The 17,642-nt window shown below is 37.8% G+C and overlaps 1 protein-coding gene across 1 annotated transcript in view; it reads left to right on the top strand.

Annotated features, from left to right (window-relative positions):
• The window catches only part of LOC129729211 (uncharacterized), a 49,748-nt gene extending 32,594 nt beyond the window's left edge, over positions 1-17,154 (top strand). Inside the window, exons 15-26 of the mRNA XM_055687706.1 lie at positions 1,503-1,663; positions 5,414-5,607; positions 13,937-14,165; positions 14,221-14,514; positions 14,572-14,833; positions 14,890-15,133; positions 15,190-15,934; positions 15,994-16,042; positions 16,099-16,166; positions 16,233-16,363; positions 16,419-16,583; positions 16,645-17,154. Coding sequence (XP_055543681.1) covers positions 1,503-1,663; positions 5,414-5,607; positions 13,937-14,165; positions 14,221-14,514; positions 14,572-14,833; positions 14,890-15,133; positions 15,190-15,934; positions 15,994-16,042; positions 16,099-16,166; positions 16,233-16,363; positions 16,419-16,583; positions 16,645-16,818 — 2,716 coding nt within the window. The 3' untranslated portion in view covers positions 16,819-17,154. The remainder of the gene's footprint in view (positions 1-1,502; positions 1,664-5,413; positions 5,608-13,936; positions 14,166-14,220; positions 14,515-14,571; positions 14,834-14,889; positions 15,134-15,189; positions 15,935-15,993; positions 16,043-16,098; positions 16,167-16,232; positions 16,364-16,418; positions 16,584-16,644) is intronic.
• The last annotated feature ends 488 nt before the right edge of the window (positions 17,155-17,642 follow it).

Here is a 17,642-nt window from a genome sequence, read left to right as displayed (position 1 = left end):
TGATTAAACATCACATGGAGATGGAAAAACTATCTGGATAACAACGATCTCATTCATTGACGGTGTCACTTATATTCATAAATGTTGTTTTTTTTTTAACTGGCGTGAAAGTCAATCATGTTTGTCTCTGTCAATGACTTTATATGAAAGATGTTACTGGCCGAGTCTAAAAATACTCGCAGTTCATCTTCGTAGAATCAAACTGATGTGAAATAAAAATCAATCTCAAAAAGGTTCAACTCTAACGAACCAATCTGGGAAACTTTTGCGTTATCATCAATGCCGAGTGAGGATACAAATTTGTAAAATTACTCACTCGAACCGGTTTCCATTGAGAGATACGGAATGCAATGTGTTCCGTCGTGTCTCAGCTACTGGCATCCCTATTAATTATTATTGCCTCCAAATGCACTTTTGCACGGTTCTACTCACAAACCATAAACCGACCTGCTGTTGATGGGAAAACTATTGCGGATAGTAATTTTCGCACTATAACCTCTCTCTCGCGCGCGCCTCGGTAATGCACAAAGTAAACGGATAGCCGATTGTAAAATAGTAGGTAATAGTGTTGCAGGTGTTATTAGCTCCGGACCTGTTAAAGGGAATTTAAATACTGTCAATTGTTGGTCGTCTCCGGTTAGTGTTAAGCTGACCGCGCGTGTCGTACGATCCCCGAAGTTGCGATCGGATGGCGTTTGCCAGAGTTAGGTGCTGATACGGTACGTGGCCGGGTTTCGGTTAGTTCTACAGCAAACATTGGAATCGATTGATCGATTTGAGACGGGTGGGATTGTGATATGAAAGATTTACAAACGAAGCAGCGACTGAGGATATAGTTATCAACTGCAACGGATTATGATTACACTGTACAAATGGCGGCGAATTTGCGAAGTCGTTTCTTGAAGTATAGAGTTTGAGTTTGTTAATTACAGAGGCTATGTTGTGCTGTTAATCTATTCGGTCAACCTTTCCATTTCTTTTAACATTTTAACATTTGACTGAATTGACAAACTGCTAGTTTTATTTTGAAAGGCTCATCCTCCGAAAATTTCGGTCCTGGTACAATCTAGCTGCTAAATCAGGTAGCAGTTCAGAGGAAAAACCATTCTCAGATATCGTTGCTTTATGCGAAAACCTCAAACTAGTGTTAGAGAACGCCTGAATATAATAAACAAATTTTGTTGCGTGGTGGCTCCTCGTTGTTCTTGGTAGAATCCAGAAATGCGATACAAGATATGATCTGGTAGAAAATTTCAACAGAATTCATGTTAATATAATAATTGTGGCACTGGATTTTACAGTTATTTTAGTTGATTTTTCTTATACTTTTATCCTGAGCCTGGCGAAAGTTCGTTTTTTTTTACTTTTCCTTCAACTGCCTCTTTAAAATGTTGACTATAGATTTTCAATGTATCTATTTCAATTTGGTTTGATTTTCACTACCCGTTAAAAGTTTGGAATCGCTCCACTGAATAGTTCAACACCTAGTCTGATTATTGCAGCACCTCGACAAATCATCTTCTAAAATGTCAGATTTATGTAACTCCATCTCGTGATTTCGACAACCAAAAGAGAACTGGTCTTCAGCAATGTTGTTCAGGAGGTCATGGGGTTGTCTTCGGTGGACAGTATGGTTTGAAATTCGACCGCAATGCGGCGCTGGGTAAGTTGTGAGTTTCGGCAAAGTTTTTCAGGATAGCAAAGGCTTCTGGATATTATACAGCATCCACTATGTATTTTGGTCTAAATTTATCTCGTAAATCCAAGCACTTAGAATGCTAAATGCTGCTCTCCAGGAAAATTGTACATAAGGCCAGGAGCTTCGGGTTGGCTAAAAGTCTGAAGTGCTACCCGTACGTAGTGCTAGTGCGCATGAAGTTTTCGTGTTTTCTATTCCTTTTATCTCGTGAGTTCAGTCGCTTACAAAGTTGCAGTCTTCAGCAAAGTTGTTCAGGGGGTCAAGGAATTTTGGTTTATGGACAGTTTGGTTGTACGTATTTTTCCCTTCCCCCTCATCACTGCGACCTAAGGCATTTGATGTATTGTGATATTACTGGTATCACTATGGAAGTAAGTGTCACACACTTATCATTCAAATTCGTGCTTGTGTATGAGATGTTACACTTGTATTTCTAGCTTACTACTGCTCTACTATACCGAACCAACTACTATAATATTGCCAAATCACAATTCCTCAGAGCTCTCTCCCTCTCTGGCCAGGTTTATTCTAAGTGGGACTTATTTTGTCAAAAAGAAGTAGTCTTATCGAAACCTCGTTCTACGTGCCAATATCTCTTATTGTGTTTAGTTTTGAGTGTTATGAACTAAATTTATCTTGATAATCCAACAACTTACTGCAGTATTCAGCAATTTATTATTTTGTTCTAAATTTCTGTCTACAATTTTTCGTGTTCATTTCAAAGAAGTGCTTTTATTTATGCAGCGTATAACTTGTAACGGCGCTTGTAACTTGCATTCAAATGAATGTTGAAAAATAACACTTAATTTTACTTATTAATCATTTGGCTTGCCTTTTGGCAACACTTTCACAGTCTCTGGACTTGTTTGTTGTCAAATTATTAATATAAGTTGTCGAAAAACCAATAATATAAACAAAACGTCTTGAACTTTTTTTTTGTTCCCCTTCTAACTTAAATATTCTTGAAAGGGGGAGGGGGGTGATATAAAATGAGATTTAAAATTGTAACGGCCTACATAAATAAATAGAATAGATTTTTCATCGTTTTACAAAATGTTGCTTGCTATCATCATTAAATAATACAGTGTACTTGTGTTCGTCGGTTTTATTTCCATCGAAGCTTTGTTTACTGATGTATGTTGGTCGAGATTGAAAAAATTGTGATTGAACAAGCAAAAATCTGCACACACAAATATCAAAAACATAAAGACATTCAAAAAAGAATCTGAAAGCTCTGCAAAAAGTTTCACTGGCTTTATGAACAATTTTACCGAACGCTCAACTGTTAACTAGGGTGCACAGTGGTCCAATAAGGCAAAAAGTAGAATTTAATTCCATAGCGCCTTTCACCTTCATCTTAGCTTAATAGTGTCTTCGGAACAATTATTTGTATGAATTACCCGCATGATCGCAAATTATCAAAAATTATGAAAAGTATATTATATCAAAAATAAACAAAAAAATTATAGCAGGTTCAAAAATTTGAAACTTTGTTGAACAAATGAAAAAACCTTTCTTCATTTGGTACAAAGTTATGAAGTATATTATATGGAACGTACTTAAAATTTGTGCTCAACTTTTTTAGTTGCATTTAACACGGAAGTGTAGTTCGGATGAATTGTTGGAACACATAGAACACACGTTTTGGCCAAAGATCATACACCTCCAAGGCTTTACCTTACAAAGCTATATCATAATTTAGCTTTTTTTTCGATAACTGCAAGAATGTATAGTTCAAAAAGAGGCAAGTCATATCATGATGTCAATACCTTTCCTTGAAGTTAAGCTAAAGTACTATACACTCTTGTAGGTTCCATTTGTCCCAATCCACCCATATTAGAATAGATTTTCATATATTAAAAATACTAACGTTTTAGTGTTAAAAGATAGAGGAATGGTTATTTTGGCAAAGTTTTATAACGAGCAAAAATATGAAATTTTGCTGAGCAAACAAAATTCTTATCTTAGAGTTTAAACGTATTTTGTTCAAAAGTTAGTTGAATGTTAGTTTCGTGTACTTAACTTTTGTTAGTTACATTTTACAAAAAAACTTTGTTCTAAAGAAGCATTTGTGCATAGAAAACACATGTTTTGTTGAAGACTACACATCTCCCGGACCTTCTCTTACAAAGTTATAGCATATTTTAGTTTATTCTTTCGACAACTTTAACAACCTATAGATTGGAACAGATGGAACTTATAACATAACTTTGTAATGAAAAGTCCGCCAAGCATTGCATTTTAAAATTTTGTATGAGAAAACACATTTGTGCATACCGTTTCATAGAGAGTTCAGTAATGCTTTATTAATGCACTTCATCACGTTAAAGTATAGTATTTTAGATGCTCAATAGCTTTGCCGAAAACACTAAGACGCTGGGATGCCTCTAAAACAAGTTATAGCTATTCAAAGTTGATTTTGTCGAGTTTTATGCTAAAAACCAATTCTTATCAACTCAGTGCTGTCAGTAAAGTATTGAGGAATAAAAAACCTGCCTTCAAAAGTCTTGAAACGTATGGTTTGAGCTCTCTAGAATGGAAAATGCAAAATAAACAGATTTTCCCATAAAAATCTTCATACAAATTTTGAATGCAATGCGCCAAACGGAGATAAAACCAATCGACTTACGATAATCTTCAAGATTGCTTAGGACCCCGAAAAGAACAAAAAACTTAGTTCTGGCTTCTACTATCAAGTTTCACTATTTATACACAACGACGCCCCACTCTACTGTCCACCATCCAAAAGCCATTGATTGCTGAAGACCGCAGTTTTCTTTGAGGTCGGAGTCGTGAGAAAAGTTAAGGTCAAAGTATAAAGAATACTGTGCACACTAGCTCCACCTAGGAGTCTGCTGCAATATCAAAACTGGCTGTTGCAATATTCAATTAACATTACCAAACTATAGTGTATGCTATTGTCGTATTTTCGTCATTCTGACGAACAACTTTTTTCCCGCAAAAGGGAGGGGATCACGTTGATTTGTTGTTATTGTATCTTTGAGTATCGCTCACACTGTTCTTGATGAACAGTTTTCAATTAAGTTAATCCTATGTCGAGTTAAACCTATTGAAATTTTGTAGGGGAATTGTGGTAAAATTGACATGTTTTACGTAGAGCAGATACTTACCAATCGATTTCTGAGATTATTTTCCTTAATATACGAAATAATTTGACTATAATATACGACATAGTTTGACTAAACGCTCTACAAATTTGATACTATTTTACTCCGTGAAATATATTAAAATCATGCCAAAACTTTTTTCATAGAATCACCGTTTTGAAGTCAGTTTTTTGTCCGATTTAAGTTCTTTTTTTAAAGATGGGTGAAAAAACGCTGTTGGTGCTTATTACGGGAGTCACTTCACGGCGAAATAAATTTTACTCTCACGCTCACTTCACTTTTTTAGACCAATTCCCGATTCCACCTCAAGTGAGGTGACGAAAATCACCTCCGTGGAGTGAGATTGGCAGTGAAGTGAAATTGAGAATAGGACAAGTGAAACGAGATTGTTTCCCAGCTCGGAAATCTCTAAGTCCCAGAAAGTCGATTTTTTCGTTTTTTTTTTGGTAACACCAGATCTTGACGTGTTTTGCATTTCTAAGACATTCGGTATCTAAAAAAAAGGTGTTTTTTTCGGTATCGAAAATTTCCGTAACAAGTTTGCATTTTTTTCATCGGGCTAGACTCCATAAAGCCCTCTCTACAGATCACACAAATGGGCTTGGCCGCTTAAAGAACGAAAACGGTCAGTTCACAACAGACTCTCAGGAAACACTTAGTGTCATGATGGAAACACACTTCCCAGGCTCGACTCAATTGACTTCCGGAAATGCACAGGACTTCTATATGGCTCAACCTAGCTCAATTCACGACAAGGTTAAAGCTCAAGAATTAGCCAGTGTAATATTCACGACGTCAAGAGTTGAATGGGCAGTGGATTCCTTAAAGCCCTTTAAATCGCCGGGGCCAGATGGGATTTATCCAGTGCTTTTACAAAAAAGCAAGGATATTATAGTCCCCTGTCTGGTGGAGATGTTCAGGGCTAGCATGACACTAAGCTACATTCTGGGTAAATGGCGAGAAGTCCGCGTCATATTTATTCCTAAGGCTGTAAAACGTGATAGGACGAGTCCCAAAGCATATAGACCAATCAGTCTAACTTCTGTCATTTTGAAAATGATGGAAAAAATCATTGATCTACACATCAAATTATCTTACTTAAAAAGTAGACCATTAAACAAAATTCAGTTTGTCTATCAAACTGGTAAATCAACTGAAACAGCACTCCACACGCTGGCTTCAAAACTAGAGAAGTCTTTTGAGGCTAAAGAAATCTAACTGACAGCCTTTCTTGATATTGAGGGAGCATTTGACAATGCTTCTCACGAATCTTCCAAAAATGCTATGAAAAAACGCGGTCTAGACATGTGCATCTTGAATTGGACTATCACTATGTTATCAAACTGGTTGATAACAGCCAATTTAGGAAGATCAACTTTAACGACAAAACCAACAAGGGGTTGCCCACAAGGAGGGGTTTTATCTCCCTTATCGTGGTCTCTTGTTGTCGATGATCTTCTTAACAACTTAACGAACCTAGGATACGAAATCATCGGATTCGCTGATGACATTGCTATTTTAGTCAGGGGTAAATGCGGATCTACTATTTCCAATAGAATGCAATACGCCTTAAACTACACACTTAAATGGTATAACCTGGAAGGACTAATCGTCAATCCTTCTTAAGCAGTCATAATCCCATTTACAAGAAATAGGAAGTATAATATTGCAACTCTTAAGTTGGGAGACACACAGTTGGTGCTATCCAAGCGAACCAAGTACCTAGGTGTTATGCTTGACCACAAGCTCAACTGGAACGACCATCTAGAGTATGCGATCTCAAAAGCAAACAACGCTCTTTGGGCTTGCAGCAATACATTTGGCAAAAAATGGGGACTCAAGCCAAGGATGATTCACTGGATATACTCGGCAATAGTGAGACCCAGAGTAACTTATGCCTCGCTAGTGTGGTGGCCTAAAACTTCACAATTATCAGCTCAGAAAAAGTTAGATAAACTACAACGTCTGGCATGCTTATCAACAACAGGAGCAATGGCCAGTGCACCATCTAAAGCCTTAGAAGCTCTTTTATATCTTCTACCCCTACATCAGTATGTACAACTTGAAGCCGAAAAAAGGTGCTCTTAGGCTAAAACGTGTTAAATTATTTCAGGAAGGAGATCTACAGGGACATTTACGAATCCTCAAAAATTTCCAACTGAACACCTTAGTAACCATGAATGAAGATCGAATGGACTCTAAGACTAGCTTCAGTGTTCCTTTCAAAGTGATTTAATCCAATCGCACCGAATGGGATGAAGGAGGTCCTTAGGTTCGTCCAGGATCAGTCATATTATATACAGATGGCTCTAAAATGGGCGAGTCTACAGGCGCTGGGGTCACTGGACCAGGAATCAATATATCAATTCCAATGGGGCAGTGGCCCACAGTTTTTCAAGCGGAAATAAATGCTATTCTAACATGCACAAGTATTTGCTTGGCTAGGAAATATAGGTATGCCAATATCTGCATTTTTTCAGATAGTCAAGCAGCTCTCAATGCTTTAAAAGCATACACATGTCAGTCGAAGTTTGTATGGGATTGTATTCAATCCCTACGACAACTCACTGTAACAAACGTTGTCAATCTATACTGGGTGCCTGGTCACTGTGGTATAGAAGGAAATGAAAAAGCCGATCTCTTAGCGAGAATTGGTTCTTCAACTGCTTTCGTCGGGCCGGAGCCATTCTGTGGGGTATCTGATGATGATTGATGCCAACTGGAAGTCTTACTCCAAAGCAGGGCAATCTAAACTATTCATTGCACCATGTAAAAGAATCACACGGAACCTACTCAGTATGAATAAAGCTGATCTGAGTACGTTAACTGGCCTACTTACTGGGCACTGTCCGAGTAAGTATCACCTTAAAAAATTAGGTAAACTGACAGATGACTCATGTCGTTTCTGTAATTCTGAAGTAGAAACCTCGGAACACTTACTGTGCCAATGCAGCGCATTAATTCAGCAAAGACTGCGTATTCTTGGAAAAGGTATCCTCACGCCTAACGAGATATGGTCTGCTGAACTAATGAAGGTAAGGAATTTCATCAAAGAAGTCATACCTTCTTGGGGTGAAATGCAAAGTCTGGGTGCGACTATCACTGATACCCATAGTGATGGAACGAACTGACAGTGCATAAAAATTAACGCGGAGTATACCACAATATATCTAACTAATGGTAGCAGTGGTCATAGGCTCCTACAGAAAAAAAAATCGGGCAAAAAAATGAAAATTTGACCGCTTTAAGGCACGGATCAAATTCTGATTCGTTTCGTTACTGAAGAATAAATCCAATATTTACCATTAGATCACAAATCAATCAACTTTAAGCCTTATGGCATCTTCGTGGAATCATTTCACCGTTCAAAATGATCGTGAATTAATTCCACGCAAAACGTCGCTTTTTCCGTTTCCACTTCACTCATATGACACTCATAATAACCCAGACTTCACGGCACATTTCACCTTGCGACGTTTTTCTCACTTACGTGAGTCCTGTAATAGGACTTCATTCACTTCACTCTGATTTCACCGGGAAGTGACTGCCGTAATAAGCACCATTATGTGGACAAACTCTCAAAATTTTAATATTTGGCTTAAACAAAATGGCGTCGAGAAAATATTGAAAATATTCGATTTCTCAAAAATTCAAAGTGGCGCCACTGATGTCCCTTGAGGTGAAATAGGTCCAAACTCAGGGAAATTTATTTTTGATCAAAACCAAGGCAGAAATAAGAAACCGCGTTCATCGCTCAAAATATCAAGTACGATTGTTAAGTTGTTTTGTTCCAAGCTTAGATGTCAGGTGATGCCATACGACATCACCCACCGGGAATTGGTTAAATAACTATACATACGATATCTAAAAGACAATAGAAAACCAAAATGTTTCATACAAATCTTCTGAGTCATAAGTCATTTCGGTTTTTCTATGATATTCAAATCGCATGATATACACATCGCACAATTTTCATGTGCCACAATTTTCATGTGACTTTTCTGTTCCATCTTTCAGCCTCTGTTGTACTACTGAATAGATTCAGTTACAGTCAAACCTGTTTTTGTGCGAGGAATAGGGACCGCACAAAATAAATCGCATAAAAAAAATCTTCCGAAATTTCACGTGTAACTACAAAACAATATTTCCACAAAATTATTGAAAAAACTTATTTTATGCAGTAGATAGGGACCGCATAAAAAATTCTGAGTTGAAAATAACTCATAAGTTGGTGATTCTGATTCAGAATACCTATGAGAACAATTTTAAAACTTCTGATCAATAGACGCAATTTTTTTAAACATATTACTCTTCCCAACCGCTATCCTTCGTAGGCTAGCAATACGTGACTTTTCCTTCGTAAAACTGACTCAAATAGTAATTTTTTGACGCAACACTAATTTAATGCGTTAAAATTCATTCCAAGGATCGGAAAAACTAAATGGCTGGAAACCTTGTCGGATATGGTCCTTTTTCATATACCACACAAAAAAAAATCGCACAAAAAACGCTTGAAAAAGTTGCACAAAAAAAACGTCGCACAAAAACAGGTTTGACTGTATTTGTATTTTGATAAAGACAATTGAAGTGTCTACTATCTAATGGTATTAAGGTGAGATGGTTGGAGTGAAGACAATTGGCTTAAACTACAAGTGTATGAATCTTTTGTTCAAAACCGAAATTACTTATGACTCAACCCAATATATATTTCAATGTCCGGCCCTGTACATCGAGTTTTCATTGGCAATCGAAGCAATTACCAAAAACATTATTTTAGGTAATATGCATTCGAGGTTCAACCACCCTGTTTATTTTCTACAATATGCTCTAAAGAATAAGCTATTGGAATGATTTCTTTTTTTTTTTGAAATATAGATTCTTGTTTTCCACGTTCACTGGAGTCGATAACTAAGTGTTTTTTCATAAACAAAGCTACTACAGGATGGAGGATGAGTGCGGTTATTCTGTACTTGATTATTATGCTACCAAAATAATCCTTCAAACGAACTAGTGGTCAATCGTTTCTTTTTGTAGTTATCCGGTTCCGAAAACTACTACAAGTTTGTTTAAACATATCGCGGTCTAATGAAGTCATTACCTCCGAGATTTTGAACTCAAGTGTTGTGTGAGAAGCTCTATTGGTATCTCATTCAACAACGATGGATTAAGGTCAGGGCTGCTGGGTGGCCAAACGGTCTTCTCAGTAAACTCTGGAGCAAATGATTCAAATAATTCATGTGCCTTCTAAGCGTTTTATCAGGAGTGTATGCTGTTTTATCTCTTTCCCAGGCTTTTTTAATTTATGGTCGAACTCGACATGCTAACAAGATGCATAATTGCATTGACACTTGTTCTAACACGAAGAAAATCGACAACCTAGAAAAGAATACTCTCTTATTCTGCCAACAGTGTATTTTGACAGTTTTTTTTTCACCTGCAATCATTTGCTATACAGTGTTGCTAAATTTATTAGGATCGTGCTTCGCTAGAATTAAATATATTGATTTGAAATTCAGTCCAGAAATGTCGTTCTTACTCTTTGCGTTGCTGGTTTGCCTTTTTGCTCTAGTTTGCTAAATCATCATGGGAAATGATGATACAGAAGGAATACAAAAGCGTCGTCGGATGAGTAGCATATCGGGTGAAACGAAGAAACGAACGAGGAGGCTACAATAAACTTCTTCGAGAGCTATGTTCCGCTATTATATCAGAACTTTCTGCGCATAAAGATAATTTATTTTCATATCCTTTTTGAGTTGGAATTTCCCTTGAAAAAAAAGCAATATTCCGTACAAGCATTCCGATTGAATGACTGGAGGGCGGATTGGATAAGGTTTTCTATTCATGATGCTTGTTATTATAATTGTTGCTGGAAACCGGCCCACGACCAATCTTTTTTATAAGTCAATATTTTTGCCTTTCTCCTAGAAAGGTAGAGCAATCACTTGCAAAACCGAAAGTATAAAAGTCCAAAGGACCAAATGGCATATATCACTCGACTCAGCTCGACGAGCTGAGCATTTTCTGTATGTATGTGTGTGTGTATGTGTGTGTATGTGCAGATTTTTATTCTCACTCACTTTTCTCAGAGATGGCTGGACCGATTTTCATAAAATTAATTGCAAATGAAAGGTCTTGTTGTCCCATAAGACCCTATTATATTTCATTGTAATCGGATTTTTAGTTTAGAGGTTAAGGTTCAAAATGTAAAAATCATGAAACATCATTATCTCGAAAACTATACAGCCGATTTGAACAAAATTGATTCCAAATGAACGGGCTACCTGAAATACCCTTTACTTTTGAATTTCATAAATATTGAACAAGTTGTTTCAAAAGTTATAACATGAAACGTGTTCTGAAGACTGTTTAGTCTCACTCATGTTTCTCAGAGATGGCTGGACTGATTTTCATAAAATCAGTGTCAAATGGAAGGTCTAGTTGCCCCATAAGACCCTATTGATTTGTTTTGCAATCAGACTATTACTTTTCCTGTTATGCTTAAAAATGTGAAATCCAGCTATGAATAGGAACATATTCCGAAGACTACTTGGACTCACTCAATTTTCTCAAAGATGGCTGACCCGATTTCCACAAAATTAGTGTCAAATGAAAAGTCTAGCTGCCTCATAACACCCTATTGAATTTTACTGTAATCGAACTGTAACTTCGTCTGTAATGTACCGAAATGTGAAAATCACGAAACTTCATTATCTCAGAAACTACACAACCGATTTGATCAATATTATTATCAGATGAGCGGACTAGTTAAGCGTTAACTGATGAATTATGATTGAACATGTGGTTTCAAAATTTGGCTGCTTATACGTTCCCATTTTATTTGATTATAATCGAACTTAAGCAACCGTTATGTATTAAATTGTCAATAAAACAACGAAAGTCTATTATCTCAAAGATTACATGACTTGTTGGTACATAACTAGTGTCATACGAAGGAGTCATCTCTCAAACTTACAAATAACAAACTTCATAACAATTTGATATGTGGCTCAAATGTTATGGAAAGAAAAGAAATTCAAAGACTATTTGAAACTATACTCGCTTTGATCGATATATGTGGCCTCAATATAATTTATATGTGGTGTTGTACTATTTGAACGTTCCAAATTCATTGATTCCTTGCGATGTGTTTAAAGTCTGCAAATGCACGACGAATCGGCCATAGGATATGATCAAAGTCAAATAACAAATCGTTCGAAATGATTGGTTTTATCGAAATGACAACATCCTCGGCTTTTGGCTTCTGTACATCGCCTTAATTCTGTATATATCCATATTGGGTGGTATTCGGTCATTTTCAGCAGATTTGGCATCAATATAACACCGGAAATACCCATTTTGGGAGGAATTTAGTTCGCGAGATGTGCAGAAATTTGAACAGAAACATGTGCTTCCAGAAGAGAGAGGGACGTCGAACCATTATGGACATATCTGTTACCTCCAAAAACACTCTCATACCAAATTTGGTTGTATTTTCTTGATTGGTTCTTGAGCTGTGCGAAAATTGTGTTTTATTTGCATGGGACCCCTCCCTCATAGAATAGGGAGGGGTGTCAAACCATTATGCACATATTTGTTATCTCTAAAAATATTCACCTGCCAAATTTGGTTCCATTTAGTTGATTAGTTCTCGAGATGTGCAAAAATTTGTGTTTCATTTGTATGGGACCCCTCCCTTCCAGAAGAAGGAGGGGTCTCAAACTATCAAAGGAACCTTTATCGGCACCAAAAACCCCTACATACAAATTTTCACGTCGATCGGTTTGGTAGTTTTCGAGCCTATATGAATCAGACAGACAGACCGGACTGCATTTTTATATGCATAGATTACATCAATTTTTTAGAACCTTAAGAGTGAATATACATTTATTGGATTGAAGCGTTCATGTAAATCTATTTTTACAAATAATAAGTTTGGATGAGAAAGGCTGGGTCCAAGCATGGAAAAGTTCACTCACTAGCAATATTCCATGCAAATGTGTTCTTTGATTTATCAGTTATCGTTCAACTATTTCCACTCGCGTACAAGTTTTCCATAGAAACGCTGCTGATTGTTTTTCGCTTCTAAGAGTTCCGAATACCATAGAAGGAGACTGAATGATTCAAACACGATAGTATTTATTGTATCCAAGTTCACTTGCATTCAACATTATCGCGAGAAGCTTTGAGATATTATCGCCAGTGATACGAAATTATGAATCCAAATGAACGTTAGATTGCGTTCAATTGATTGCTTGCCGGAGCAAATAGGTATCATCAATGCTTACGGAAATTGTAGCATGGTGCATTAGCATCTAATTCTTGAAATCACCAAGAATCATCGTGGTATATCACGGTGAAAGCACGACGTGGAGTAGCCGAATCACGCCTACAAGCAACCAACATTTGAAAGAATCATTGCGATCGCTTGAGTGCAATCGTTTACGATTTTTTCGTGAAACACTCGCTATATGTTGCTCGCTCCGCCTAAAGCAGGCAATACTGAAACAAAATCATCAAAGAAAGCTACCATATATTTCTTTGCTCTAAGTTGTCTCTTGCAAGCTTGAGAATGTGTAACTTTTAATAGCGATGGTTTGCTAGGATTGAAAGCTTATAAATAGCACGTTCTGAAATGATACCCGAATGATTGTTATGCGATACGAGTTTTTCCATCCTTGGCTGGGTCTGACCGCTAGGTGGATTAATTTAGGTTTTTTCGACAGATTTCCTTTAAAAAAACAATACCGTGTTCGCGTTGACATTCTTACTACCGTAAGTTTTCTGAAAAAATAGTTGCGGACCTACAGATTTGTTCTCCAAATCCCTTGGCTCACTGTGATACCACACCACAACGATCTTCTTCTGCAACTAATCCACCGCTTTTTCTATACCGCAGCTTTCTGTGCTTATTCTGAACCTGCTTCGCTTCAAAGCTCTACACTCTTCGCTTGACTCTCAGTACATATGCAATTCTGTTCCATTTCCTTCGAAGAATTTCCAAAATGTCAGAAACGGAAGAAAACAACTTCATGGGTAGGATGTAGCCTTGTCGATCTACAAACAAATCCAACACTGATTCGTACGATTTCAGCGATGAACGTGGAAGCCGCCCATAAGTTCCGTGTGGCAGGATTTTCCCACAGACGACGTCCGAACGGCACTAAGTCAGGTCAAAAGTATTCATTCTATTTACCATTATAACATCATTCCAATACCATTTTTCTGTTGGGTTTCTTTCAGCTCCTGTCGCGTTTTCTGTCGAAGGTTTTTTATTTGTATTTTACTTCTCGCGGTGGTTCTGCTCTCTTCCGTTATATACGCCGCCATACGTTATGGTAACATCAATTTGACTTCTGAAAAGTAAATTAGTTATTAAACGTCACTCTCCAGCAAGAAGTCTGCCAGACGTTTGTCACACCAAAGAATGCCTACGATCCGCTGCTGCCTTCAAGCAAAGCATGGACCTAACGGTAGATCCCTGCGAGGATTTCTACTCGTATGTGTGCGGTAACTGGGCAGACGATCATCCTCGTCCGGAAGCTCGCGGGGAATATGATTGGTTCGGTGAACGGCAGATCAAAATCTTCCGCAATATTCGAGCTAAGCTGGAGACGAATGCTAGCAAGTCGGATCCGAAACCGGTTGCACAATCGAAAGCGATGTACAAATCCTGCTTGAATTATGGTATTAATGTAAGCTAGTGCAAGACTAACAGACTGACTGACAAGAGACTATTTTAAGCTACTCGAAAGCGGGAAGGGTTCAAAGCTGTGGGTAAGTATTTGAGAGAGTTTGGACTACCAGCGGTTCCTACGCTACTCAGTCAATCGAGAACCTCAGCCAGAAACTTCAAATTCGACTGGATAAGTTCGGTTGCCAAGATTCAACGAACGCTTGGGTTGAATGTGATTATCGGGTTTGATATTGTTCCTGATCACTTGGATAAGAATAGAAACCGGCTGACGCTGGAGTATTTCTATTCTCCACCCGATTTTCAGTTTCCGTAAGTAACGTTACGTGGGGTTCAAATTTTCATCAGTAATTTAATCTTTCAACCAGATTCTATGAATGGTCAAAGTTCAAACCGAATGGTCACAATCGACTGGCTAGGAGAATCAAACAGAACAGTGATGAGGAGGAGGACGAGGATGAAAATGAAGAATCGTTCAACCCAGAGGAGGTTGCCGAAGTGCTGGAACAAACCGTGGAGGCAATCCATCCAGGCTTGAACATTATGAAATGGAAAAACCGATTCCCAACATTAGCTGAGCAGTTCATAGACTTTGACAAATCGCTACCAGAGGTTAGTAAAGTTAATTGAACCCAGATGGTGAAACTTATTCTGCATTTGTTACCCAGCGATATGAGCCTGAGGAAGAGGAAGAGCCAGATTATTTCACTGTCGAACAATTGCAAAACCTTACCGATTCATATATCACCCCTAGAAAGCCCTATCCAGTTTGGCAACGCTACCTGGACGTCTTGTTCGCCGATATCCCCGATGCAAAACCCAAACTGGACGAAAAGTTGCAAATCGATAACGGTACAGTCCAATATCTACATAAACTAGTAGACTCTGTGTCGCGTCAGTCGCTAGCTCACATCGAATTGTACGTCTGGAGCCGGGTGGCAAGTTTCCTGGTTGATCACGAGCTAAACGACATCGAGTCCGAGCAGGAATGTGCCGAAAATGTGCACCGATTTTTTGGCTTGGCCGTTAGTTATGCCATTGCAGACTCTGACTTTTTAGCCGAGACGAAACCCCGTATCGAAAGAATGCTGAGGGAAATCGGGACCGAGTTTGATCGTATGGTACTCGAAACGGACTGGATGGATGCCTACACGAAGTATGCCTCGCTGGAGAAGTCCAAGGCAATGAAAAATTTGGTTGGATTTCCGGATTGGATCGTGGACACCAAAAAGTTGGAGGAATACTATGAAGGACTAGAGATCGATGAGGGTCGTTATCTGGAGAACTGGATTAATGCAATCCAATTTCTGCAGACGGATAAACTACGCTCTTGGCAAGTCAAAAACAACCGAGTCTGGGACATGGATCCGACGGAAGTTAATGCATTCTATCTGGCTGACCGAAATGCTATTTGTGAGTAACCAAAACCAATATTAATAATTTGTCTGATCTCTTATTTTTGGTTTCTGTAGATATTCCTATAGCGATTATACAGTATCCCTTTTATCATTTAGGGCTAGAGTAAGTGAGCTCCACACGAAAAAATAATAATTGATTAATATCAAGTTTCTTTTTAGAGCACTGAACTACGGAGCGCTCGGTGAGGTACTTGGTCATGAGCTAACTCATGGTTTTGATAATTCTGGTAACACTAAATTGAAACATTAAATTTCCAAATCTAATGATATTATCAACTCGTGAACAAAACCAGGACGCCACTATGACAAGAACGGAAACATGAAACGCTGGTGGTCTAATCATACAATACAGGAGTACGACGATCGGGCCGACTGCTTCGTAGACCAATACAGTAGCTTTTATGTCAAGGAAGCAAAGCAATACGTAAAGTTTAAAGCAGTTGATCATTTTCATCAAATAACAAGTTTTTCTTTCGCAGGTCAATGGCAGTTTAACTTTGGGGGAAAACATTGCCGATAACGGAGGACTTCGGGAGGCGTTTTGGGCCTACAAAGCGTTTCAAAAAATGCATGGCCCCGAACCGAACCTTCCTGGGTTCGATGGTTTTACCCACGAACAGCTGCTTTTTATTTCGTACGGAAATGTAAGCTTAAGATTAGTGACTCCTTCTCCTTGCCACAAATTGATTATTATATGTTACACAGCAAAACTGCCAGATAATTTCACCAAGGGCCGCTAAAGGATTCCTGGAGGATGAACATAGTCCGTCCCGGTTTCGAGTACGGGGAGTCCTAAGTAATATGCAGGAGTTTAGCGACGCTTTTAACTGCCCGGCTGGCAGCGCTATGAATCCTCAGAAAAAATGTCGCATCTGGTAGTTTTGGCCTAACCTGAAGTTGAAGACTTATAGTGTATACAAAAAACGTTGTCCTGGTTTTTTTATTGGAACCGTCGACAAGAAGTAACAAAGAAGAATGTAGGAAAAAAATAGATAAGATTAGTTTCTAGATACTACCAATGATTTTATTGAAACTATTTGACATCTTCAAAAAAGTTTTTCGAACACCTATTTGTATTTTATACTGTATATAAATTTTTTGTTCTTATTTCTGTTGAACCGTCGGAATTAAACATAAATGAAGGAAGGAATATATTAGAGCATTGTAATTAAAAATAAATGTAAGAAATTAGACAAGATTAGTTTTCGGATAAAAAACAGCAAATAAAAAACAATGTATACCTCGAGTTACATTGGAATATAAAATATAAGCTTGATTGTTTTATTGACAATTTTGTATTATATTCTATTTAACAGTGAATACAAAAAATGGTGTTTACATTATATCGTCTGTTATAACTACGAGATTTAGGGCAAACGCGTTTATGGAGTTAGCAATGAGCTCTTAGATTTTATTGAAACTTTCTACGTCAAACAAATCAATCAACTTCTAAAGAAAAAATTTAATGTTTGGTTTGTTAAATTTAATTTTGTTAGCTCTTTTCCGAAGTTTGTTACTCAAAATGGCGCTTGGAGTCAATTTCCTACCTCTTGGCAACATTTTGGCTCCGGAAATACCCATATTGGGTGGTATCCGACCAGTTTTAACTGTTTTTTAGAAACCACCTTGGATTTAATAATGGCGTCTGGGGTCAATTTATACCTTCTCTGCATCATCCCGATTATTTAAGGCTGTTTTCCAGA

This window comes from Wyeomyia smithii, chromosome 3 (assembly GCF_029784165.1).
Source record: "Wyeomyia smithii strain HCP4-BCI-WySm-NY-G18 chromosome 3, ASM2978416v1, whole genome shotgun sequence".
Lineage (NCBI taxonomy): Eukaryota > Metazoa > Arthropoda > Insecta > Diptera > Culicidae > Wyeomyia > Wyeomyia smithii.
This window is presented reverse-complemented; position numbering and strand designations above follow the sequence as displayed.